The sequence below is a fragment of the Ambystoma mexicanum genome, chromosome 11, assembly GCF_040938575.1.
Source record: "Ambystoma mexicanum isolate Mex_15411 chromosome 11, UKY_AmexF1_1, whole genome shotgun sequence".
Classification (NCBI taxonomy): Eukaryota; Metazoa; Chordata; class Amphibia; order Caudata; family Ambystomatidae; genus Ambystoma; species Ambystoma mexicanum.
The window spans coordinates 1,358,796,730-1,358,823,913 of NC_090934.1; the positions used below are offsets into that span (position 1 = coordinate 1,358,796,730).

At 44.6% G+C, this 27,184-nt stretch overlaps 1 protein-coding gene across 1 annotated transcript in view; it reads left to right on the forward strand.

Moving 5' to 3' along the window:
• MCEE (methylmalonyl-CoA epimerase) overlaps positions 1-27,184 on the forward strand; it is a 92,369-nt gene that overhangs the window by 17,934 nt on the left and 47,251 nt on the right. Inside the window, exon 2 of the mRNA XM_069624921.1 lies at positions 14,309-14,649. Within this exon, the coding sequence (XP_069481022.1) occupies positions 14,309-14,649 (341 nt within the window). The remainder of the gene's footprint in view (positions 1-14,308; positions 14,650-27,184) is intronic.

Consider the following 27,184-nt stretch of genomic DNA (forward strand, 5'->3'; position numbering starts at 1 on the left):
CTGCTGGTACAAAGAAAGCCAGATGGACAGTTTAAAAGTTGGCAACAATATTTTCCAAGGGGTCAATTTAGGCCAATCCTTATGCAACAGGGAAACTTATTTACCTCCAAAGCAATGTGAAACTACTAACTGTTTGCTGCCAAGGTTTTCCATCTCAGCGGCTGATCACCTTCTAAGGAAAAGCGCCTGCGGAAACCCCTTTTGCAAAAAAAAACGAGTAGGATCCTGAAATCGTAATCATTAATATCCCATTTTCATACAGTACTTCATGGGGATTCCTCTGACTTTTAACCTGTGCGTTAATAGGTATTTTATGATCCAAATCCCTCAATTTAACGACCTTGGAAGGATAAATGGTCAAGGTAGCCCCACTGACAATGAAATCTGTGGCCGAAGATGTCAAACATCCCTCAAGCGAGTGCTTTACTCACAGAGCTAAATCAACAGTAATCTCATGGTTATTATAAAATTGTGATAGTTCTCTGAACAAACTGAATCTTATCTTGGCGCTTGATAACATATTTCATACAATGATCGTCCTCCAGAGACTGTTACTCAATGGCTTCTAAAAGAGATCGAAAGGTTAATGTAATGCAATACTAACTATTGATGATAGTCTCTGTGAAAACTGGTAAACCATGTAGGGCTAGGGCTAGGGAAAGTACATTTTTGGAATGTAATGGAAGCTACAAGATTATTGGTCAATGGGGGTCATTACGAGTTTGCCGGTATCCAGTAAAAGTGCCAGTAATACCGTTTACCAGCTTTTACCAGTCCGGCCGAGTACGAGTTTGCCAGAACCCAGGTACTGGTATCACTTCATCCGGAATTACTGGCGCCGGTAATACTGGCAATGAAAATATTGCATGGTCCAGAAACATGCATGGGTAATACCGGCACAATGAGAACACTGGCACATTGAGATTGGATTTGCTGGTAATCCTTCACCCTTGGGAAAACGCTGTGGGACGTTGGGAGAGGAGTGTGCCAGTGGCCCTGAAGTGCCCGTTAGCAACTACTAACAACATACATGATGCGCCAAACGTCGTACGTAACATCGTCTTGTACTTCTGCCATGTAGTGGGTTCTTGTGTGGGGGCCTGTCTATGTTGGAAAGCCCTTTAAAGCAGCATGGATTGAGTAGTTTAACAGCGCTGTGGCAGCCCGTGATAGCCCTGAGACCTGAGACCTAGGATTTGAGACCATTGACTGAGACTATTCTGCCATTAGACATCACATGCAGGCTATGTAATCTACTGATAGTGGCATCACCCTGTGGCACCTGCAGGCTCCTAATTGAGTAAAATCTCCAAAGCGCAATTGCCTGGGATATTACCGGGAAACGCAACATCGATTAAATAATAACTGTTGCTTGACTCTGAGTGGGAGTTAGCGAGCAACGGGGCTACCACTTGCGTCGAGGTTCTGATTACGCGTTGATCCTGCACCAATAAACCTTTTTAATCGGCTCCTTTCATTGTAGCCATACCAACCCTGGAGTGGAGGCAGGGAGTCATACTCTGGGAGTCGCGTAAGCCATTCGGGCCTTCTCCACTCAGGGTTTAGGCTTGCATAACGCCTAGTGTGCTAGACTAGCCTGTAATAGATTACTTTCTGTACTTTTTCGATTTATTCCTGCATCTGTATTTTGATGCAATCGAATGAATAGAATCACATGTTTCTTATTAATGTTTTTAAATAGCTTTTGTTCATTATTAGTGTATATTGATTATTGATGAATATTTAAGTAGGTTATATAAACACTGTTAAATTGAGATTGATAAAGTTATAACTGTTAAGCATGGGGTATGCTGGGGCAGGCCTGGGCAACAGAGTAAGCATTTTAAGTATTACAGCATTTCTGGGGCTAGACCCTTGCACTTATTTGAGTCCCATCTTTGAGTGGATAACTTCCATTATAGACCATGTCAAAAAGGAAGGCAGATGGCAAAATATTACCAGGGATCGAGAGGAAGAGACTTTTAAAATGTTCAAGTCTATTGATGATGTAAATGTTCTCATCACTGAAATAAAAGGTCTTTTATCTGATATAGAAGGGGGCCCTGTGGCCCTGACGAAGAGGGCCCAAAAATCTACCTGTCTGGTGACTGATTCTGGGGGGGATTACTGGAGGAAGCTAATGGTAGCCCTGATCCCAATGAGCCCTCTTCTCCCAGGAGACATTGCATCAGCAAAATGGGTGGATTACGTGGGGAAACCCTTGGTGAGTTAATGTTTGGAAGGAGAGAGGGGACGGAATGTAGGAGCAATTATGTTCTGCCAATAGATAAAATGACTCGTCTCACTGGCGTGGCTCAGCTGTGCACCATAAAGCATGTTCCCCCCCATAGAATTTTGTAGAGTCCCTAGAACTCTCAGAGGCGTCACTAATGGTCTAAAAAGAGAAACCCAACAGGGTTCACAATTATGAAAAGAAAGGTGTAGGGGAGGGGAAAGAAGAGGAGGTAGTGGAGAGGGGAAGGATGGGACAAATAGGATTAGACATTGGATGAGGGTGCCCTCATGTGTACCAAAAGTGGCCCTGCTGAGACGAGTAAAAAGTGATTGTTAAAAAAGAAAAGGGGGGAAACAGATAAAGAATGGGGAGAAGCAGAGGCCCCTCACATCCTGACAACCAGAACACACTTTTAGTACAAGAGGTTGCATTCATAAAGGGCTCTGTGCACACAATCTTTGCAGAACTGGGACGTTTGGCGGCTAAACTAAACCCGTCCTGTGCAAATTGCTCTAAGGATATTAGACAAGAGGTCCCAGGAGGAGGACAGGGAAGCCGCCCCTCTATCCTACTGAGTAATGCAATAGGTAATGCATGTTCGGGCACAAAGGAGGGGCTTCCCAGGCAGAGTCAGAGGGGTATCTCATGTGTTGGTCAGGCATTTAATAGATGATTAATCCAGCCTAGACGACACTAGATAAGACCAGTGGGGATTTAAAATGTTTTTAATTTAAACATGGTGGGGGAGCCATCAAACCAGCGCTCGAAATCTACCAATCCAGGCGAAGGTGTCAATATTGTATGGGGTCGAAATATGGGGCTATATAGGCACTTCCCCTCTAACAACCATTGAAAATAAGTTCTTAAAGAGCACCCTCTTTTTGCCGCAAACAACCATTGAAAATACGTTCTTAAAGAGCACCGCCCGACTGCCGCAAGTTACATCAAATTCTACAGTACGTATGGGGTGCGACACGGCCCAGATTAGTGAAGACGCCAGGATTACACCAGTATTCTACTGGCTGCGGATATGGGGAAGACTGGAGTTAGAGAAGTACCAAGAGTTCCTGGAACACATGCTGTCATTGGGGGGGGCAGTGATAAAATCAACTGGTTTAGCCATGTTAAAAAGTGTCTTGCGACATTGGGTCTAACCCCTTACTGTGATGACCCGAACACAATACATGGAGATGCAAAAAGGAGCATAAAGGCTGACCATTTGCGACAGAAGAGTAACAGGGCTAGGCTAAAGTGCTCCACATTGGCATGTGGGTTGGATTGCCTAAATCACAAGCATGTTCCAGGTTTCGAAGAATACTGGAACATATCTCTGGCATATGCTTGTGCACTGTATATGAGATTTAGAATGGGTAGTCTTCCGCTGAGGGCATACACTAGCCACTGGGAGAAGAATCAGGGCATAGACTGCTTGTGTTGTGGTGTGGTTGTTGAAAATTCCCTTCATTTCATGCTAATCTGGGAGGGCTCGAAACAACTAAGGATTAGATACTTGAAACCATTGTTCCGATTATTTAACATTACCACTGCAAGCAATACAATGTTGCTTTGTAGTTCCACAGATAACCTGAACGTGGTCTTTATCGTTTCTAAATATATACATCGGGCTTGGCTGAAAGGAAGAGAAAAATACTAAGTGTGGGATGAAAATCCAAAAAGGGGATAATATATGAATTAGTACTTTTCTATTTTATCATGAGCTTGCGCATTGTGGAACTTAATTGATTATGAATTTATTTAATGGAGGAAATGGCAAATTAGTAACTTCCTCTATGAACATATTGAGTATTTGTTACAGAGATTTATCATTTTTATGCTTCATCCCCTCTCCTAGTGAGACCCGCAGCACATTTTGCTGGATTTCGGGCCTTTTTTGAAAATCCTGAATGAGCGTAACCTTTTTCTATTAATTCATTCTTGTGGGCTCCATCTTTTGGAACTCTATTCTTTGTAGTCTACCTGTACTATGGAGTCTGTCTGCCCCACAGTTCTCAAAGGCATCTGTGTTTTACTATTGCAGTACACAGCTCCTTATGGGCAGCGTTGCTGGGGATGCTTAGGGTCCTCCTTTTAAGATTATTTTTCTATATGCTCAAGTAACTACAGTTCGTACGGATGGTGGGATACTTGGTATCTCTCCCAAAACTCTATAGCCTGAGAGATTGGAACACACCACCTTTGGTGGAGTGCAAAAAGGGATACCTAATATCCCCCTTCTATCTGCTCCTGTGACTTTTTAGTCACATAGACAATTCCCTAGTTATGGCTGGTGGCAGTGGACGTGTTCTACCAACTATTATGTAATTCCTGTACGGTAGGCTATGTCGATAGCCTTGGTAGTGCAAAATAGGGCCACCCAAGTACCAACTTGGGGCCTCCCTTCTTTTTTCAACATTACTAGTGTGGTTCTTTGTTAGTTCTTCTACTATTCTGGGAGGGGAGGGCAGTGTGTTTTGCCTTTGGCGGGAACCAATGGGTGTCCCCGCCTAGGCTCCAGAGTGTCTGGGCAGGCATGAAGTGGGAGAGTTTTCCACCCCCTTGTCCTTTGTCTGCCAGAGTGCCTGAATAGGACCAGATCCCGAAGGGGGTTTGGCTGTCCTGATTGGACAGCCAAACGCCCCTTTCTGTAAAATGCTGAGAGAGATTGCAGAGGATTCTGTTCTGGAACTGTATAAAAGGTGAGGCTTCTGGAGTGAAAAGCAAGTAAGTCAACCACTGGAAGCTGAAGTAACCGAAGAAGAAGACTACCAGAGATGCCTGCAGACTCTTTGCAACACTGTGACACGTCCACCGCTGTCCTGACCCCAGTTTCTGTGTGACAGAGGAGCTCCGAAGAGGACGACTCCTTCCCTTTGGCTGGTGGGAACAACCAGCCCCTAGACGAACTTTGAATTGAGCCATCTCCCGAGGTCCCAGGATTTTCCAGAGCTGCAGAACCCCAATAGTAGTAGACCTGCTTCCCATTTCAAATGCATCATTGTGGAAAGGCTGAATCTGTCCAAATCTTTGCTGAGCCCTCAAGGACACTCCAGACATCCGATCCAACTCACCCAGACCCCCTCATCAGAGCGTGGGACTGCAAGAAGCGAAGAGGATTGACCAGGCGATACCCGTCCTTTGTTGGTGCTGCAGAAAAGTCACCAAAACCGGTGAGTGAATCAAGAAGTTGTTGAAGTCGTGCCCCAGGAGCTCCCTCGAGACTGCTGCTGAAAGTCCCCTTCTAGTATCCTTCAGTCATCAGACAAGGGAATCCAGAGGTTGGGTCCAGAGCTGCAACATCGCGGAGCATCCAGCACAAACATTTTCTTCTAACCTAAGGTACTGTGGGCAAAAAGGTATTGCTTACCTGATTCCAGAAAGTCACTCCAGAGTGTTGGAGTGCACGTAGAGGTGTCCAGGGCAACCCCCTCTTACTTCCAATTCAAGCCACTGCTTGTGTCACTTCGAGTCCTAAATAGGGTCTCCATCATTTGTTATTAATCCACCATTTGTTATTAACTTATTTCTTCTAAAAGACTAGAAACTTGAAGAAATCCACAGGAACCCATATTCTGCTGCTTGTCAAGCCTTTGAGGCCTCTCGGAACTGCTGTTAGCTAGGATTGTGTTTTTGGACTTAAAAGACTTTCTGTGCAAAGAAACCCTGTCTAGAACCTTGAACAAGACCAGTGTTACTCTAACTAACCATTTTGTTCCCTTTAAGTTACTTTCTTGTATGTGTTTGCAGAGTAAATGTCTTACCGTAAATCTGCTAAGAACCGCATTTGTGCGTGCAATTACCGATAATACAATAGCATTGTATTTTCCCTTTCTAATGTTGCAACAAATTTAACTGCGAACAAACACAAAAGTGAAAGTGTCCTTTGGTGTTTATTCCAAAGTATTCTGCAGTGTTCTAGTGTAAACGTATGAGGTATTTAAAGTGGTTCTAGTGTATTAGTCATTATTAGTTAGCAAATATAATAAACCTATTGTTTTAAGTATAGGTGCTTCTTTGATGTGCATGTTTAACTGGGTTCAGTGTACTTAACTACAGCTCACATCTTCCTCTTAAGATAAGCCTGACTGTTCTGCCACTCTACCAATGCCCTGAGCTAGTACAGACAAAATGTATTTTAAGATGTAACATTGTATTTGTAAATATCTTTGATGAGATTGCAACATTATGCATGTAATGCATTTCCAAAATGTATTATGATGTACCTAAAGGCTTACGCTGCCGAATAAAGGTTTTCAAACATACAAAAATGTAGTGTCATTTTAAATTCTAAAAATAAATGGTAATCCGATATTATAGTTGCAATAAAGATGTAATTATTAGTGCTGATTTCACAACTAGGTAATAAGAACATTACTTGCATGCTTTTGTACAGGTATTTCAGGCTACCATGAATTATAGATTCATTCAATTTCTAAAATTTCAGCCATTTTTACCCATTCTACCATCACGGATGCGGCTAAGGACCTGGGCAAAAATAAACTGCATGCACCATCCATAGTCAGTGGGCCAGTGAACACCTTGCAGCCTAGAAGAGAGAGATACTCCTGTATTGGGGATATGCACAGCATACAAACTGCACACCATTTTATCCAAATAATGTATGTAAATGATGATGGAAAATGTGCCCAAGCCTTTTCAACAGAAAAGCCCATAATGTGAGGATTTGGAGGACAGTTTTGGTTGATTTTGGTGTAGAATAGATTCTTCATCCTGAATATTCCAGCACACACACAATAGCGCAATATAGGCCCTTCTCGGTTCCCTCTGTCTCGGAAAAGAACCCAATATAATGAAGATTGCCCATTCTGAGAGCACTAGACAGTCTTGATTCTATTAAAGACAAGGAGGCAAGCGTTATGCTTATCTTTCTTTATTACTGCTCACACAGCAATTTCAAATTCAAATATTTTAACATTTTTTAAACTTAACAACACATTTTTATGTTTGCATCTGCGCCTCTTTGCAGGCTTGAAACCAAAAAAGGGGTTTTAGTTTCTCTTCAGCTTAAAATGTTCCTTAAAACTACAAAACCTCACAACTCTCTGTTTTCTGTAGTTCAGGCTTGCCCTTTTGTGTCCAATCAGGCTCTGTCCATGCCTAGTTCCTTCGACCGTGCACCTCCTCTTTCTTTGGAAGCGAATGTCCATACAACTTTAAACATCAACTGTCAAATTTCCAACCAACAGAAACTGGAATGCTCTGATCTGGCGTCCTATCAACCAACGGTCACTTCTAGAACGTTATGCTTGGACTTGTCATCATTCTCCGCTCAAGTCGCTTTTTTCTCATCTCCTGCAATAAATGAAGATACAATCATAAGAACGGGCTCTACTCATTCAACATGCGACAAATGTTTAGAGTAGCGTATATCACATCCCTGGGCGGGATATAATGCTTGCCTCCTTGTCTTTAATAGATTCAAGACAGTCCAGCGCTCTCAGCATTGGCAATCTTCATTCTATGTCGAGACAGGAGGCGACCATTAGGCTTGTTCAAAGCTATCAATCACTCTATTCGCTATCTGAGAGATAGGCTTGAAATAAAACGTTTTGAATGTGGATTAATTCGACCAATCAGCCGACTTCATGATGTGCTGTAACGGGACTCCTGTTGCGAATGCTCTAGAAGCCATCTAGCCTCTAACTGAATGCGCCCCAAATAGCAATAAATCAATGCCAGCCAATGCATTACTTCTCTAACCCATCTGGCAACCGTGGCACTCGCTACTGTGTGGAAAGGCTTTCTACTTGCAATCAACAGCTGCATAACCCCTCTGGGTCTAATCTCCGCCGTTGCTGACTCGTAGTCTTTGATACACTGCGGTACGCACAACTTGCCATTATTGGGGAAAATATGGGTAAGAGATGTTTGTAGAATCTGACTTAGTCCTTTTAGCTACATTAAAGGCTACCCCTTCTGGGTTAAATATTTTCCTGTTCACCTCTAAGGCTTTCTCGTCAGAGACTCTCCTGCAAGCTATGAGGCATAGAAGCATGGCTAATTTCCCTGAAAGCTGAGATTGTGAAAGGTCCCTGTTATCTGGCCAGGATAGGAACAGTTGAAACAATGCCTGTATGTCCCAAAGAGTGGAATACTTGGGTTCAGGAGGCTTCCGCATTTTAATCCCCTTCAATAGATGTAAAATGGCTGGGTGCTCCCCTACCTGTCTACTGTCTACCTTCTCGTGCCCTACCGAGATAGTGGACCTGTACACACCTATCGCCCTGTAAGCGCCCCCTTCCGCAAATCTCTCTGCTAGAAAGTTCAATATGTGTACTACAGGGGCTGAAACGGGATTAGCACCAACTCTTGTGCAGTATGCGGTCCAGCGCTTCTACGCGGCACCATAGCTCCTGATGGTAGAAGGCGCCCAGGTGTCTCTAATACACTTGGCAGCGAGCTGCGAAATGCCCGGCAGTTGCCATCTTTGCCCGAAACGCTGCATGCCATCAGATGCAACGTGCCTCTCATTACTGGGGATGGAGTTGGCCGGTCAGGCCCCGAAGGATGTCAACCCTGTGAGGAATCACTCTCGGGAAATCCGTAGAAAGTTCATCACTACTGGAAACCACAGCTGGGACTTCCATATCGGAACTACAAGCACTAACTCCGCCTGTTCTCTGTGGACTTTCACTAGAACCCACGTCAGCATGACGAATGGGGGGAAAGGCGTAGTGGACTGCCCCCTTCCACTGCTGTAGAAATGCATCCGTCCCTGCTTCTGCTGGGTCTATCCTCCAGCTGAAAAACTTGCGGATCTGTGTGTTTAGCCTGGATGCGAACACGTTGGTGTCTAGGGGACCCCATATTTCCTGAAATTGTTCGTAGACGTCTGCGGGGAGTCTCCACTCACTGGAGTCTACCAAATATTGCGAATTCCAATCCGCTTTCGTATTCTGAACTCCTGGCAAGTATTCTGCTGGCACTGATGTTTGCTGACGCAGACAGTGATGCCAAGAGTTCTTTGCCAATTCGGCCAGCATCCTGGAAGAGGTCCCTCCCAGTTTGTTGATATAGTGGACCACCAAAATATTATCCATCTTGAGAAGGACACAGCACTTGGCTCGGTCTCTGGTGAAGGCTCGTACCGCGAACAACCCTGCTAGGAGCTCCAAGCAGTTTATGTGGAGAGACCGCTCCTCCTCGGACCATCTTCTCCCTGTTTCTAAGGAGCCACATCGAGCTTGCCAGCCTGCCCTGCTCGCGTCTGTTTCTATCACTATGTCCGGGGTGTCTCCGAAAATGGCCCTGCCGTTCCAGACTTCCATGTTTTGCAGCCACCAGTGTAACTCTGTGATGGCTTCTTGGTCTAAAGTTACTAGTTGATGATAGCCTAGGCCCCCTCTGAGATGTCTGATTTTCAGTCTCTGAAGAGCTCTGTAGTGTAGTGGGCCAGGGAATATGGCTTGTAAGGAGGCTGCCAGTAGACCAACTTTCCACGCTAGACTGCGAAGCGAAACAACTTTCCTCCCTTCTACTGCCCTCAGCTCTTTCTTTATGGCCTTTACCTTTAGCGTCGGGAGCTCTAGCAAAGCTTTCTGGGTATCTACCACAAACCCAAGGAACTCTATCCTCTGGAATGGGCGTAGGTCGGATTCCTCCCTGTTTACAATGAAGCCGAGAGAAGATACGAGCTTGCACACCCATGTAGCTTGTTCTTGTAGGCTTGCGACGCTCTACCCTAGGTTAAGGATATCATCCAGGTATAGGAGAATCCTGATCCCTCTTTCTCAGATTGCCGCCACCGGGCGCGTAAGTTTGGTAAACGCCCACGGAGCGGATGCCAGACCGAAAGGGAGACATGTGAATTTTCCAAGTTTCTGCCCCCCATCGGAATCGCAGATCTCTCCTTTGCTGAACTACAATTGGAATGGTAAGATATGCATAATTGAGATCTAATCGGACCAGCCACTCCCTTGTCCTGAACCGGTCTCGCAGAAGGTGTATCCCTTGATATGCCGGTATACTACCCATTAGTTCAAACTCTTCCAAGTCTATCACAGGCCGGATCTTTTCTGCCCTGTGCACTAAGAGCATGTTGCTGAGGAATCCCTTGTCTTCCTGACTTTCTCTCTCTATCGCCCCATTGTCTGCTAGGCTGCGCAGTTCGCTGTAGAGAAGCTGTTGCTCTTCTAGGGGCATGTGTATCGCTGCTGGTTCTCTCGCTTGTGAGGGGTTGCCTACACATTCTAGTCGCATGCCTGATATAGCTTGCAATACCCATGCATCGTTGGACAATTCTCACCATGCATTCAAGAACCAGTGCACCCTGCCTCGTGTGCTTGCCTGCCTGTAGGCGCCTCTCCCTCTGCGATTTCTCGGGAAGCAAGTTCTTTCCGGGAAGAAGTTATCTTGCTTACGGCCCTCCCAGTATTGTGCCCTGGGTCCTTGAGGTCTTCTGTTCTGTCCAAAGTGAACGGACACCCGACCTCTCTGCCGTCCGGTCCCCGCAAACACCCGTCCCCGGAAAATTCTACGGATGGAGCTCTGCACTTTTTCAAGTGCTGAATATGCTCCCACAAACTGGGACATCTCCTTGGCAAAAGATATCCACAAATAATAGGCCCTTTGCCTCTCCGGCTGCCTCATGAGACGCAAGATCACTCAACTTGTTATCAATTTTTAGCATTACTACTCGCCTCCTTTCAGCTGACAGGGCGCAGTTTGCATTGCCTAATAGGCACAATGCCCGCTGGGCCCAACTTCCTGGGGCTAGTACGTCCACTGCCTCGCCTGTATCTGCATCTTTTTTGGCCAGTTCCATTATTTTTGCGAGTGGGCCTGCCAGGTCTTGGACCCTGTCCTGACACCCTCACCACGCTCTGTCGACCCCTTTCCTGATGTCTTTTGATGCCTTTGTGACGAATGTCACAAATTGTGGGTCTAATTCCGGGGTATCCGTCACCTTCCCCGGTAGCAGTGGTCTGGAGCATTCTGCCCTCATCTTATCCCAGACTTCTTTGTCCAGTGGTCTTCGCAGATGCTGTGCCATGTATTGGGCCACTCTAGGCGATGGCACCCATTCTGAGGACCTTGGATGCGCTATTGCCTCTGGGTCAAACATGTCTAGAAGGCTTTCGACCTCTTCCTCACGAGGTTTACACGTATTCTTTGGCTCAGGCATCTCCACCTCCTCCCCGCCTTCATCATCTGGCGAGTAGCCGCATCCTCCTCCTCATTATTCACCCTTGGGGTAGGTGGTCGAGAGCCCGGCACTGCCGCCCTCATCAGAAAGGCTTTCTTCAGCCGACTCACTGGGTCAGCGGGCTCTTGGGGCGTTAGTCCTACCCATTCCTTGGTGCTCAGGGGCATCAAAGAGGTAGTCCTCTTCCGAGATTTTTTACAGCCCTGATCAACCCCTGATTCGGGGTGTCCTGCTGATGTTTCCTCTTCAGGGCTGTAGGGATACACAAAATTGCAACCTTGCCAATCAGGGCTTTAGATGACAGCATTGGCCGCTGAAAGCCAATAGTGTATTCAAAGTATGTGCCAAAAATGCTGACAGTAGTCTGTTGTAGCACTTCCATTATGCAGTAGTGAGCTACAAGGAATATGCAGGCCTAGTAGGAGTGATAGGTCACATTATGCAGGCAGGGCGAGGGCCCCGAGCTCTGTAGCTAATAGACAATATTGGAGTGTTTGGAACATTATGGCACCTATATAGCGCTTAGATAGTCAGTCTTAAGCGCTATGAACACTAAACTATGAGTGCATGCCTTTTAGAGCTTGCTCTAATAGGGTTAATACATCTCGGCTTCCCTTAGAATATTCTGCCTCTCTAACGGTAGCCCTGTAAACTAATCTCCCTTTCTCTGGGAAGGCACTGATAAGACATTCCTGAGCTTTCGCGCAGATGGGCTCCAGGGAGGGGCTCAGAAGAAGGAGCACAGTGGAAATTTACAGAGCTGGGTTTTTCCATGAGCCAGCCTATATTTTGCACAGGGAAAGTTCTGGAACTGTGCGTCATGGACGGACAGCACGAGATTATAAAATATGCATGCTCACATGACTCAGGTGGGAGATCGACCTGTGGACTTGGTTCGAGCAAGATCAAGTGCCCGGTATTTGGAGCTCTGACGGCACCCAGCAGCGCTGTCCTCTGAGCGGGGCTTGTTACAGCTAGCTTATGAGGGCCAGGGTCTCCCAGTGCTGATTGAAGGGGCGTAAGACTGTGTTTCTCTTTGTTTCTCTATGTTTTTCTAAGTTCTATGTTTCTCTATATTATGCATTTCTCTAAGTTTTGTGCTTTGTAATCTTCTCTAACTTGAATCCCAAAATGTATATGAAATTCACTGTTTAGAATAAATACTAAAACTTATTGAAGGTGTCATTTGTCACTAGCATGAGTTCACTGCTCAGCACAATAGAACCTGTATTTTGGGCTGAATTGGGTATTTTTTGCTCTCAAAGGGCTGGCCCCGAGGAAGATTTTGCCCATATCAAGACAAGGGCTCAGCACCTTCTTTTTCCTGGACTTCTCATTCTCTGCCTTTTACTTATTTAGCATGGCCTCCAGGTGGTCCAGTCTTTGTGCTAGGGACATCATACCCTCAGCAACTGCCTGCAATAAGGAGTCTCCTAGGACCCTCTTAAAGCTGACGGAGAGATGCTCTTCTTCTTCTGCTTCAGGCTGGTCTGCCCATTCCTTTGAGCTCCATTCTGGAGATGTGCTCTGGGAGACTGTGTGCTCCGTGTATTGTGCCATTTTCTTTAATGAGCTCTCATGAGCTACTGGAGGGAACTCGGCTGTTCAGTATCACAGAGAGTTTTAAAACTAGTGCAAAGTTATCCTTAGCGGAACTGATCGTAATCGCAGGTGAAATCTCTCTGAGGAGATTCGTTATCCGCAATGCGAGTCGGGAGAAAACCTCCCAGCTTGCCAGTGCCCGCGGTTGTCCTAAAGCCCGCCGAGAGCCGTGACGGAACGAGAACGGTCTATGTAGGAGGCGGGGCTGGCTGCCTAATGCGGGCGCATTCGCCTCTGTCTCCGGCCCCGACCTCTGATGCAATCCTCTGTCTAGATTGAAAGAGAATGAAGCAGTAACTCGTGCTCTTAATACTACGCACGGCTAACTCTGTCTGCAAACAGATCTCTGTGTGAAAATCTACGTTATCTCACGTCATACCATCAATGTATCTAGCGCTGTGACAAATCATGTATCAATTCACTCCTTAATCATGCTACATACGCATAACATAAGTGAGGTACTTATCTCTGTATGGCAGCAACAACGAAAGAGGAGGTGCACTGTCTAAGGGACTACATATAGACCTGGACAGGGCCTGATTGGACACAAAGGGGCAAGCCTGAACTACAGAAAACGGAGCGTTGTGGGGTTTTGTAATTTTAAGGAACGTTTTAAGCTGAAGAGAAACTAACGCCCCTTTTTTGGTTTCAGGCCTGCAGAGGCGCAGATGCAAACAAAAAAATGTGTTAAAAAATGTTAAAATGTTTGAATTTGAAATTGCTGTGTGAGCAGTAACAAAGAAAAATGAGCCTAATGCTCGCCTCCTGTCTCGACATAGAATCATATGTGGAGCCCGTGGGAGGAAACCTATTTTGTTTGTTTCAGGTAGCTATGACTATGGACCGAGATTCACTTTTGGCATTGCAACCACTACAGTGACCTTTTAATACCAGTGCATTAAGCTATTGGGAATATGGGGAAGTGTGGCAGCTCATTAATCTATTTAAATCACCCGGCATGCAGCTCACATAATTATGCAAATTCGTTACTTGATACCACTCAGTTCAGCTGAAGCTTAAAATTAGGTTCTTTTCCTTTCAGTTCACCGCAATAAGCAGGCATAGTCCTTCATGCTAGAAAGGCTGCTTTCGCCTTCTCTAAGTGAGAAAGTGCCTGAAAATGGTACTGGCAATTTATTAATAGGGGAAAAGATGCCTTTATTCTGTGTGTAATTTTTCCGCCTGGAGCACATACTGCAAATGTAATCCCCGAATGGACTGTTTCAGGGCAGGAGTAGGCCTGAATAGAAATGGAAATGAGAAGATTTGATTTTCAGAAGACATCAAAGTGCAATTTGATTTTTCAGGGTGCTTGACGAGACTGCAGAGTGTGATGACGACTAGTCGGGCTTTCTCTGCGTGTCGGCCCTTGGCTCAGAATGTCCCAGCCTCTTTGTGGAAACTGGGCCGACTCAACCACGTCGCCATTGCTGTGCCTGATCTGAAGAAGGCTAGGACTCTGTACCAGGACATCATGGGCGCCCAGGTGAGCGAAACTGTGTCGCTTCCGGAACATGGCGTCTACACTGTTTTTGTGGATCTGGGGAACACAAAGCTGGAACTGCTCCACCCTCTGGGGGAAGACAGCCCCATTGCGGGTTTCTTGCAAAAGAACAAGGCAGGAGGACTGCATCACATCTGCATCGAGGTAGTAACACTCAACCTATAAAGTTTCTCTGTTTTATACCTTCTCAATCACTCTATTGAACTGTTTTGATTTGAAAGGGGCTGTTGGTGAGCATTCAAACAACAAGATTATGTACTAATCAAGACCATCGACTTTGCACTAAAATTGTATTTTTTATATGCATTTAACAACGGCCCTGCCATTCCCCATTAGTTAATGACCTACAATAAGCCAATCGTGCAACATACTTTAATTAACAAAGTGAGCATCTGTCTTAGTTAGAATGCAGAAGATGGGAAACCTATCGCTCCAACTCTTCCCTCCAAATTCTCATCTAATGACAATGGAACACAAAGACAGAGAATTTTGGTAATCAGAAACTCTCTATGTAAGCAGGATAACAGTGATATGGGTGCTTAGTGTTAAGAAAGACAACAGCAATCTGGGTGTTTCAAGTTAAGAAATGAAGCAGTGATGAGCACTTACTGTTAAGAAAGGTAACCGTGATGAGCACTTTGTGTTAAAGATAATAGTGATCTTGTTGATTCATGTTAAGAAAGATAACAGTGATCTGAATGTGTGCTGTTAAGAAAGATGACAGTGATGAGCTTGTCATTTAAGAAAGATAATAGTGCTGACTGCTCAGCACTTTGTGTTACTAAATGTAGCAGTGATGAGCACTTTGTGTTAAAGATAACATTGATGAGCACTTTAAGAAATATAGCAGTGATGAGCACTTGGTGTTAAGAAAGATAACAGTGATAAGCACGTCCTGTTAAGAAACATAAGTGATGAGCACGTCATGATAAAGATAACAATGATGAGCACTTTGTGTTAAGATAGATAACAGTGATGAGCACTTTAAGAAATATAGCAGTGATGAGCACTTGGTGTTAAGAAAGATAACAGTGATAAGCACGTCCTGTTAAGAAACATAAGTGATGAGCACGTCATGATAAAGATAACAATGATGAGCACTTTGTGTTAAGATAGATAACAGTGATGAGCACTTTGTGTTACGAAATATAGCAGTGATGAGCACTTTGTGTTGAGAAAGATAACAGTGATCTGGGTGCTTCGTGTTCTGCATGCTTTACAAAATTAAAAAGTATTAATCTCGTGAAGCAATCATAATGGTAACATTGAGTGAGTGGGCTCAGCACATACAAACATGCATACACGTAAAACCTGATGTACAATTGACAGGAATAATGTAGTGAACATTTTGATGGTGGCGTATATTATATGTGCAGATCCAGAGAGGGGAGGATCAGAGGAACGAGATGTGGCAGAGCAGGAGAACCTTGACCAGAAAGCGACAGTGTTTCACGACTGCTTTAAGGGCTGGAATTGTGGTTATGATTTTTGGGTCAGGAGGGAACCGATCCCCTTGATGGGAGGGGGCGGGGGGGGGCTATCAGAGACAAACATCGAACACATGAGAAAACAAGGGAGTGCTGGGCAGTGGATAGGTGACGAAAGGTACTATCCCCTCAAAAGGATTCTGTCAGGATTGCAGCTCTGCATTGAGTCCATCCTCGTGGCATGTAACTCCACTAGGAAGCTACAAATGGAATCCCACCCTCACCTGAGAATGCCCTCGGTGTCACTGAGCTGTCCCACCTATAAAACGGGGTGTTTGGCTACCCCGGGACCCCAGCCATGACCCTACGGTATGTCAATGCACTCGCAAGTCCTGTGTTATTTTGACATTTCTGCTTTAAGACTGCTTGGAAGCGACAACATATTAGTGCTATATGAGACAAGTAATCAAATGACCCCTAACCTGGAAGCTACTCGCAGAACTAAATTATTATTTTGCAGGGCCCTACCACAAACAAACTCTTCTCCTATGAGTATGGACTTTACAAAATGCCACATTGGATGACCTTTGCAGCTTTGTAAACAGGCACGGGGAGTGGTTTTGCCATATATATTTATTTACACATCACTATGTTTCTTCAAGTCAAGGCAGTGCAAGGGCTGTGGAATGGTTGCTTTGGAAGAAATGGGATAGTGTTTTCAGGGGTCTGAAACTGTGGTTCTCCAGATGTTTTGGATTACTACTCCCATGATCCCTCACCATTGACTATTCCGGGTAAGGCAGATGGAAGTTGTAGACCACCAAAACATCTGGAGAGTCAAAGGTTGCAGACTAATGTATGAAGCCTGTATTGAGAATGGGAAATGCTGCAGTAGGCAGAGACTGACGCCAGCAAATTACTGCCTAGGGGTGCAGCCTATCCCAAAATGGAAAGGTTAAAGTGTTTCAAATGGATAGCATGTGAAAAGCACATTTGCTGTCTTCAGTCTCAGTCGGAGTTTGGGACAAGCGGCTTGTCAAAAGCATTTGATAATATCCAAGGCGTGTTATTTACGGTTTCTTTTTACAAGTGTATGTTATATACATTAATATCAATATTTCAAGCATCAGGTGCTGTAATATTGGCTCAGCTCCAGAGAGACGGAACATCATTTTGTTTATGGTCTTTATCCAAATAGGCGTTATCTTTTTCCTCCTATCACATTGGCCACCTTGAAGGATTTCTCACGCGATTGCAGTTTAGTTACAAAGTTACAATACAGTGGTCACGGGGAACTTCAGTTTTACTGAAATGTTCCCCTTCCAGCCGCCTCCTTGTCCTGAATGCAAGGCAATTGAACAGTAAAGGGTTGGTGGACTCGCTACTGGGTCAGGAGTGGGTGAGCAGCAAGTGATGATTTGTGAAGAAGGCAGTGGAAACCTTTTTTCCTCCAATATGGTATCCGGTCTTATTTTCGAATACTTATTTTCGAAACGCAATTTCGTCAAACATTTTGCCGAATTTATTTTTTTTTTAATTTATTTTTTAAAATGTATATATTTTTTCGGGGGTTTCGTTAGTAAAAAAAAAAGTGTTAAACAGGGGTTTGGGAGGAACCCCCCATTTAAAAAAAAAAAAAAAAAAAAAAAGAAAAAAAAAAAAAACTTTAGAACTTTTTTTCGGCAAAATGTTTTCGAGAACATGGCATTCGTAAACAAGCCATTCGAAAAAGTCACTATAAACCCTCCAATATACATTTCGAAGGGGAGGTAAACGCATTCACCAGGTGTTTGTCCAACCCGAGTTCGGCCTGAGAATCGCAACTCCACTCTTCGATGGTGGTCATGATTTTTTAAAGATGTAGATGGACATTTTTTCAAGCGCTGAATAGCATACATTGCAAAACAAATATGGGTTGAACCTTAACCTTTTCTGGAGTCGTCCATAGGACAGATAGGATAATATGACACTACTACACTAGTGTTGCTTCAAATTGCACTATGTTTCCACAAGAATGTGGATGAAAAAGTATTTCATAATACAAGATCAAATGGTATTTTGGCCCAAAATAGCAAAGCAGGAATCTTAGTTCAACCTTTGAAAGTGTCAAAGGTTATCGATTATAGTCACAGATGTCTGTCTCCGGTGTGAAGGAGTCCACTGCCTTTAATTGAACGCGCTGAATGCTGCGGTCCCAATGACCAGGTGCAACCACCCACAACAAGAGACTGGCCCAGTGGCTGTGTATGGGGATCCCCTGGACCACCGTACCAAGCTCCAGCGCTGTGTGGCAGAGAACTATCACAATGTATGTTCCCATACTTTGTGGGTAGGATCATATTTATGTGCAAGAACCGATTCTAGTAAAAAGGTGTCTCCCGTTAATCCTGCAGGATAACTGAGCAGAGGGAGGCTTCATTGTACTGAAAATCTGCTGCTGCATGTTATGGCTGCATGCCAGCAAGCAGAGATGCTGCAGTAGCGACACAGTGGCGTGATGCGGCTGGGCCAATCGCCCAACAGCGTGTTTCATTCATGATGATCGGCAAGCCCTTTAACAGCTCAATCTGTATTCTACTATCGTTAGCTACAGGTGTGTTGAAACAAAGTTACTCCACTCACAAGTCGCAGTTTCCATTCCCATATCACCCACAGGTGGATTATGTGAGGGGTCAGAAATGTGAGACAACTTGGTAAAGGTTTTTCATAAGATGCCATTTTATTAACTCAAAAGGGTTTGACAAATGCCTCACTATCCCTAACCCAATTAATTTTCTGCCTCTCAACATAAACTAAGGAAACACTCTAACAAAAGGAATCTGTCCCTCACACTTATGCATACATCTGGCAATTTAAAATATAACAGAAATAACAGGTATATTCAACATAAACCTAATAACTGTGTATCCTTGTAACCAGGGTTGGATCACCTTGCCCAGAATCAAAGCATGATTTTCAATCATCAGTTCAAACAAGAAAGTTCAGTTTTGCAACCAAGTTCTGATTATAAGCTCTTCTTGTCCCAAAAGTCTTTCACTTGGATTTTTAACAAGCATTTTATTTATACGACAAGTCTTTATCTCTCCACATGTAGCAACAAGTTGAACACAACTTCTTCTTCTTAATAATCAAAGCTCTTTCATAATTCTTCTGAATATGATTCCAAAATACCCTCCACTTGTGGCAAAGAGTTCCACTCAACGTTTTCCTCTTAAGAAACTAAGCACTTCCACAATTCAATTCTTCTGTATCAACAACATTTTGTCCGGATGATTCCACAGCAATTCATAAAACCCTTTAGTGGTCTTGCCACATCTTCTTCACAACCTTTTACATGATTTCTTCCTGGTCCACTAATTTGCCAGGACTACCACTACAGTTTGGAAAAGTCTTTGACTTTCAACAACATCAAAATGTACTACTTCTTCGAGGAAGACATGATACACATTGATGCTGTTTGTTCCACTCTTGTGGTTGCCACATGCAACACAGGTTATTCTCCTCTCCTCCTGAATGCTTTCTATCAGGAGGGCTTCTCTCCTGCCACTCTTGTTTTCCCACTTTATATCAAACAAATTCTGAAAATGTCTCTCTATCACACATGCTCTTCTTTGGTTTAGACAATGCTTGTTGAGGTCTTTTTCAACTATTGCCTCTTGCTCCCTCTGGGAATAAGGGATACAATTATCTTGCTTCATTATTATCCTCACTTTGCTTTGACAATGAGAGTTATTGTTAATTTGATTTAGCATTGCCCGCTTTTGGCTTTTGCAATGGTGGTCTTTATAATAACAATTATTACCTTTCCTTTATTGTCTCTTTGCAAAGTTCTTGTTAGGCCAATTCAACTTCTTTATATTGGTTCTATATTCAAAATCAATGTTGAAGCTCGGCTGTGGAGTACAGAGCGTACCGGGGTTACCCAACAGTGGTGAACTCACCAGTTCATTTTGCTTCCTCTGCTGCCTCCTGCACGGCAGACTGCTTCAGTTTGTTTCTTGCAGCACACACAGGTTGGGAAAGGAGCAGTCCTTGCTCCTAAAATACTCCAGTGTTCGCCAGCCACCGGAGCACAGCTTGCTATAAGAAGAGCCTCTCTCTCTTCAGGGGGAAAGTTTTTCACAACAATGCTTCCCGCCGCACAAACTCTGCATTCAAGGCCATCAGTGTTTTATTTATTTATATGCTCTTGAAGTCCCCAATGTTTTGATTGTTGGTTTCCCCATGAATACATACTTCAACTCTATTGGCTTTACTCTGCTTATTGAATAAATCTCTATGGAAGTTTCTTTAAGGGAGTTAATGGTTGATTCATATTTAGGGGAGAGTTCTATTCATTCCCACATACATGGCTTCCTTGTTGATCACAAGTTATCTCTAGCATTAATGTGGAGAGTTCTGTAAAGGTACTCCTTATTCTGACAACAAGCCATTAAATATTCTGGCACCTGAGAAATCTCCCTCTCTGAGGAAGACCAATACTGAGTCTCTCCTAACAGAGTCCTCCTGTCCATTTGGGGGGCCTTCACCTCCCAGGTGATCCACCCAAATATCCTCACAGGGTTAGGATCAGGTAGCAGCAGCCTTCCCCTGGCCAACTGGGATGAGACTTTAGGTGGTATTTTCAAAGGATTCCACAGGAGTCAGAATACATTCAGGGAAAACACAGCCAGATAGCTAAGGGTCAATAAAAGATACGCCTTAGTTTAGAAATGATGAGCTGATGGGAAAGGCACCAAGACTACAGAAGAAACGAGACTGTGGTGCAAATGAGAAAGGAGTTGGAGGAATTGTGGTGGAAGAAAGCTAGTTGAAGTCCGCAAGAAGGTGGGGGAGAAAATACAAGAGGAAGGGGTGAGGGAAACAATAAGGAGGAGAATGAAAGGAGCTTTAAGAAGGGCGGTGGAAGGAGCTCTGGAGAGGGGGTGCCAAGGAGATGTGAGCAAGACCGTGGAAGGAACTTTGGAGCCGATGTGCCAAGGTGTTGAGGAGAGTGGTTACAGGTTTGTTGGAAAGGTGGCTAACAAGGTGTCGAGGCACCAGTGAACCAGGAGACGAGAAATAATTGTTGGGGATACTTTAAAACCCCAGGAGTGTGAATTCATTAAACTCTCATCGAAAGGCAACCCAGATTGAGATTTATTGAACTATGCACTGTTGACCCAAGGGGAAAGCCACCCTGTTGTTGTTAATGAGCAGTGTTTCCTGTTACTTATATGGCCCAACCTTGTAAATCCCCTGAATAATCCCTGATTTTATTTTTTATTTTATTGGGTTTCAATAAGAGTCCAACCACAAGCAATGCCATTATCTGGCACCCTCAGAGGTTAGGGAGAGGGATAAGGGAATCCAAGCATGCACGGTTTGCAAGAACATTCAGACCAGTTAAGTGCTAAGAGAAAGGGGGGCGGCAAGCTAAATACATAGACATTGCACACAAAAAAAGAGGTAGGCAGCTGTGTAAATCTGGCAAATTGAAATGGACAAAGAGTTATTTCAGAAGCAATTATATAAGGTTAGGACGCCCAAAGTAGATTGTGTGCAGAAAAAAACAATGGGGAGGGAAGACACACAGGAAATAGTATACATGAATTATGTCGGGCACAATAAGATTGTTCCTAAGCTAAGTGTGCAAAACCACAAAAAACGATGGTTATGCTGGCACTCGAGCCAAAAGAATTTCCTGAAAAGAAGGGTCTCCAGTCTTGAAGATTAAAGTATATGTCTCAATTTCTGCCTGTTGTGGACCGTTCTGGGGTTTCTGATTCTAGGTAAAGTTTGTTTTCAGTACTTGGAGTTTTTGTAAAATTAGCTCCTGGCACTGTTATGACAGCATTAGAGTGCACAACATAAATCCCAATCATGTTAATAACAAATGATTATCCTGACATGAAAGCAACATTAGTGCAACCTAAAGTGATCGTTATTAGTCTTGCCTGTTGTGTGTTGCTCCATGTTGGTGAGCAGAGTAGATACACCTCTCTCCATCATCACTCAAGTATCAGTGGTTTGGAAGGCTGGGTTCAGTAAGCTGTACGTATTGTAAGGAAGGAATTGTTTCAAAGTTAAGACAGACACAAGTGACCACAGTTCAAGGGTGTTTATTGATCTTTATCAAGGGAGTATTGAGTGCCTATCTAAACCTAAATCTAAGATAGGAGCAAGCTACGACCATCAAAATAATAATAATGCAGTCCTAGTGGAGTCTTTGTCACATTAAAAGGGCCTATACTAAAAAACATATTGCCAATCCTTACCGCTAAGATACAAATAGTGTAGGGGAATGTTCATGAAAAAATAAGTGTTAATGGAATGATAAGTTGGGATGTTCAGGTCATTGGCCTCCCTTCCCCATGTTTTCAGCACGAGACAATGCGGTTTACTCGAGCATAGCACACTCCTGGGCTTCTTTGGCATGAGGACAAAGTTCTATTGCATGCATCAGGGCCATCTACACCCAAGTCTCTTAGAATATCAAAAAGTCTCTTGTTTCAGAGGACCTGATGAATCAAACAAACAAAAAGTTCCTTTCCAAATATTCACAGAGTATTGAATCTTCACCCTGGATCTCCCTCAGCCGGACTCAGATCCCTTTTCTCAATTAGTCTCCCTCAGACGGGCTCGGACCAATTACAATTCGTATATATCTCTTCTCGGGTGATTCATGGCTCACCCCGGATCCCCATCAGTCGGGCTGAGATCCCCTTCTCACAATTAGTCTTCCTCAGCCAGGCTCGGACCAATTACAGTTGGTATTAGTTAACAATATCTTCTCGGTGAGTCACAGTTCACCATGGATCTCCCTCAGCCGGGCTCGGACAGTTCGTATTTAGCAATCGAAGACTTTCGAATGTGCACAGGGTTTGGCTTGACCCGCTGCAGGACCACTTAGATTTCACAACTCGCAATTTTACACTCTCAGTTGGATGCCTAACAGAGTCCTTCGAATGAGCACCCACGTGGCGCTGGACCACTCTGTATATGGCATCTACCTTGGTTTCAAAAGTTTAATCATTCCTCAGATATTCAATTATATTTGCGTCACTCATCACATACGCCTTACAGTCTGTTCTTTGCAAATTTCTTCATACAATGTTACTGCTTGCAAACCTGGCTCTAGCACAGTCCGGTCTACTATCAGTTTCCCCGAATCACCGGCTGTGCTGACTTTACTGTAGCAATGTGGTACTGTTGTGGGAGCCAAGCACAGTACCACAGCAGCAATTGCTGCTCCTCACCTCGGCTATCGATGCGGGAGAGCCTTGGTAACTTTCGACATACAATGCACCTTTCTGCAGCTTTAATTACCGGTCTTATGTTTCTTATCCTCGCGGGCACGTGAAAGTAGCGGTTTTCTTCCTCTGAAAAAGCCACGGGCAAGTTCCTCCTTGCAACCCTTTCTGGTCTTGCTGCCTTTCTCCTCATGTTAACCCGCCATCACTGAACTGCTCCTTCCTTGTGTGTTTTTTCTTGCTCAGAGTGTGCTTTAGTTCTCTGCCTTTTATCTGTGTGATGGAAGTCGGGTATGTGTAATTATCAGTAATTGCCTGATCCTTGTGTTGGGACATGAAAGGTATAAGCCTCTGCTGTTAGTCCATTGTCGCTCACGATGAACTGTCCGTGAGAAAGTGTTTGTGTTGAGAAAGAGGGTAGGGGGGTTGAGCTTCTAGGTATCCTACCTGGTAGGATGGGGAAAGGTGTTACAGGGAAGGGGATACCGTGTCTCACCCTTCAGTGTACCACCTCCACTCCCCGAGGATCCCTCATACAGGTGATCCTCCCGCACTGGTCCACCCCCAGGAACTGAATCCAAAAGTGATGGTTGTGTCCTGGCCACCTGGATGACCGATCCCTAGGGACTGGCGGGTGAGACACCTTGAGGTTTCTCACAGTATGCAGTTCAACCTGATGGGAGTTTGCAACTGTTCCAGACAATTGGTTGGCTGCGAACTCGCTGGATGTTGGTCACTGCTCAACATGATACATCCGGTTTGCTCGCTGTAAACAAATCGGCTGGAAATGCAGAAATGCTGAAAGATTGACACAGAAGGTAAGAAGGGAGACTGAAGTTAGTTGTTTGTGTGTGTGTTGGTATGTATGTGTGAACGTGATTGGAGGAACCAGGATGGTGAGGAGGGACAATGGGACAGAGAACGGGCTGGCGGTATCCCCCACAGAACACAGGGTAAGTAGTGGGGGCTTCAGGGGAGATTGTGGGGATTGCGGGTGTCCTCCGAATAGGAGGATATGGGAAGAGGTCACACAAGAGAAATGTTTCTCCACTGCGTCGTGATCTGTCTTGGTGAACCGGGATTCGATCATATCGGCCTGCGTGGAAACATCATAGAACCGTTTGCAACAGGACTTATTAAGATTCTGCACTTTATGTGTTAGAAACAAACACAACATTCCTCTTTGCAGTGTAGCAGTTTGGTTCCACTTTTACTCCGGTGGAACCCCACCAAAGACACTCTTCCACTGAGTAACCTCCCATTGTAACCCACACCAGCAATAGGTTGTACCACAGAAGCCCCTCCTGATGAGTTAAAAACAAGAACACGTACCAAGTCACCCACTGCACTACAAGCTCATTGGTCAGTGACTTGTCCCCTCAAGACCTGCACTTCTTCCTCTAGGCTGTGATTTACCAGGTCAGCGTATTGACTTTTGTACAGCAGCATGCAAAGATGTGGCTCACCCTATACAGGAGATTCAAGGAAGGTATCGAAAGAAGTCTGAACACCATTGTAACTGTCCCTGCCCTTTGCACTGTGGTTTGGGCTAGTATTGCTAGGGTAAAAAGGGGAAGGGGTGTATAGGTTTTATTAAGGCTGTGTAAACATTTTGTTTATCATCTTTTAAATGGTCTGCATTTTCCTTTGAATGGAAATACAGTTCATATAGCATATTGAAAGTTTTCTTAATCACTTAAGACTTCAAGGTCTATGCAGTTAATAACAAACAGTTCATTGAATAGCTCATTTGCACTGCAAGGTGTAGCACAGCAAAAAGCAACATATTTTGGCAAAAGGAACATGCAATTGTGTTTTAATTTGCTGAACTGCTACCTTAGTGCAAATAAGGGATTATGGTTGAGGGGTTTTGCTTCAATCATAAAAAGATTACAGTTGAATGTGACAAACTTAAAAGCAGTATGTAAGCAGAGGGTGAAACGGGAAGGGGTGCTCAAAATCGCCCCTTTTCAGGGAGATGGGTTTTGACGAGGAAAGCCAAAAGACCAAGAGGTTATCCCTGTCTTCCTTTTGGTAATGTGGACAAAGGGCAAGTATTACTCCTAAAATGCATGAGAGGTGAAACTAGTTTACAAGCTCCAAAAGAACAAAACACTATCCTCAAGGTTGTTGCATACATTCTAAAATAAAGACGTGGACAGCCCTGTAGGTAACAGGGACTAGCATAGAAAATTATAGAGGATGCTTCCATCTCACCAAGTCCAATACCCTGAAGGAGGGAACACCCTGACGGTCAGGATCTTAGGAACGGGTTGGGGAATCTTCAATGGGCCCAGGGGTTTTCTTAAAAGCAATGAAAAAATGTGAACTTTCTATACTCAAAACTGGAAGTTAGGATGGTTCAAACAATAGAAGGTATCCCTTGCTTTAAGCGGACCAGTGGTCTCTAGTTCAAAATGTTCATAAAGGCAGTGTCCATTTGCACTTCTTGTAATCTTCATGGTGCTAGTCCTCTGAGACTGTGATCATGAGTCAATGCCAGGTCTTGGTTGCATTGCTCCCGGGATGTTGGAATGGCCTGTGATGGTCGTTGGACCCCATTTTGAACTAAGATCTGGAATGGACAGGTGCATTATTCATCCTCTCTACACAGGAGTCTCCTGGTGCAGCTGTCTGAAGTGGGGCAACTTGGGTAGGTACCAATTCCCCTACCTGGGTTGGTCTGGTTACAGGTTTCCCCACCCCTACCTTGGTACTAGGGTTAGAACTGCACCTTGTCACTCTTGCCTGAGCCCCACCCTCTCTCTCCGATCTTGGTGATCCTGGGAATATAGCGCCTGGCTGTGCCTGACGTTTACCGTCTGGGTTCTGGGTTGCTTGGTTTCCTACACTGGAACGTGTCCTGGTCTCTGACTTTGACCTCAGGTGACCCTCTTGATCTTAACCTTCCAATTCATGCCTTCCTCCTCTTACTGCTTCTCATTTACTGCTCCTGCTCTTTCTACCCCCGCTTCTCCACTTCCTCTCCTCACTGCAGCAATGCACCCCCCACAAAGCTAGTGGATACTCATTCTCTTTTTTTCTTTGTGTTGTAAGGTTTTCTGGGGCAATATGTGTCCTGAAAGGCTGGTCCGTTCCCTCCTGATTGGCACTGGTCCGTTTGCCCACATCATCCTCTTGTGGAAAAACCGTCCTCTTCCTTGCTTTGAGGTGGGAGCGTTTTCTAATAGCTTAATAGCTTAGTTTGTATCCTGCCTAGACCTGCCATGTTAGGGTCAGGCATCAGTGTTATGGCTTCCCTGAACTGGCCACTCTGACTGCAAACTTCATGCGGATCTGGCTCGACCGAGCTGGCATGCCACCTTTCAAGTTTGTGAGCAAATGCCTCATCTCACTTTGGTTATTGGTTTGACTCCTGTCCCATCCATATGTGTTGCTTAAGGATCTCGTCTGTAATCCTGGTAAGTCTTTGTCCCTGGGGTGTGATTCGGCGGACCTTGTGCACGCTAGGCAGTATGCATTTCTCACTCTTACTTACTTTGTGTGTGTTTGTGTATGAATGGGGAGGTTTGGGGGTCCCCCATTTACCACTTCCCTAGTTTACAATGGAACGGTTGTTATCCCTGGCTCCAAAGGTCCCCAATATCTGGCGGGGTCATAGTGACTTTGTCACGCTGGTCACAGTGTGTGTCTTAGACTGAGGTTATAAGAATATTGATGAGAAAAATGAAGTGGCATTCAGGAAGCGGGGGTGGACTGGGATCTGTGAGAAACCTGAAGGTGTCACACCCGCTAGTCCCCAGAGATCTGCCATCTAGGTGGCCAGGACATGGCCATCGCTATTGGATCCAGTTCCTAGGGGTGGACCAGTGGGGGCGGATCACCTGGATGAGGGGTCTTTGGGGACTGGAAGTGGTACACCAAAGGTTGAGATGCGGTAACCCCTTCCTTGTTACACTTTTTCCCCATCCTACCTTGTCAGATATTTAGAAGCTCTACACCCCACCCCCTTTTCCAACACAAACACTTTCTTACACCGTAACAGACAACAGACTAACA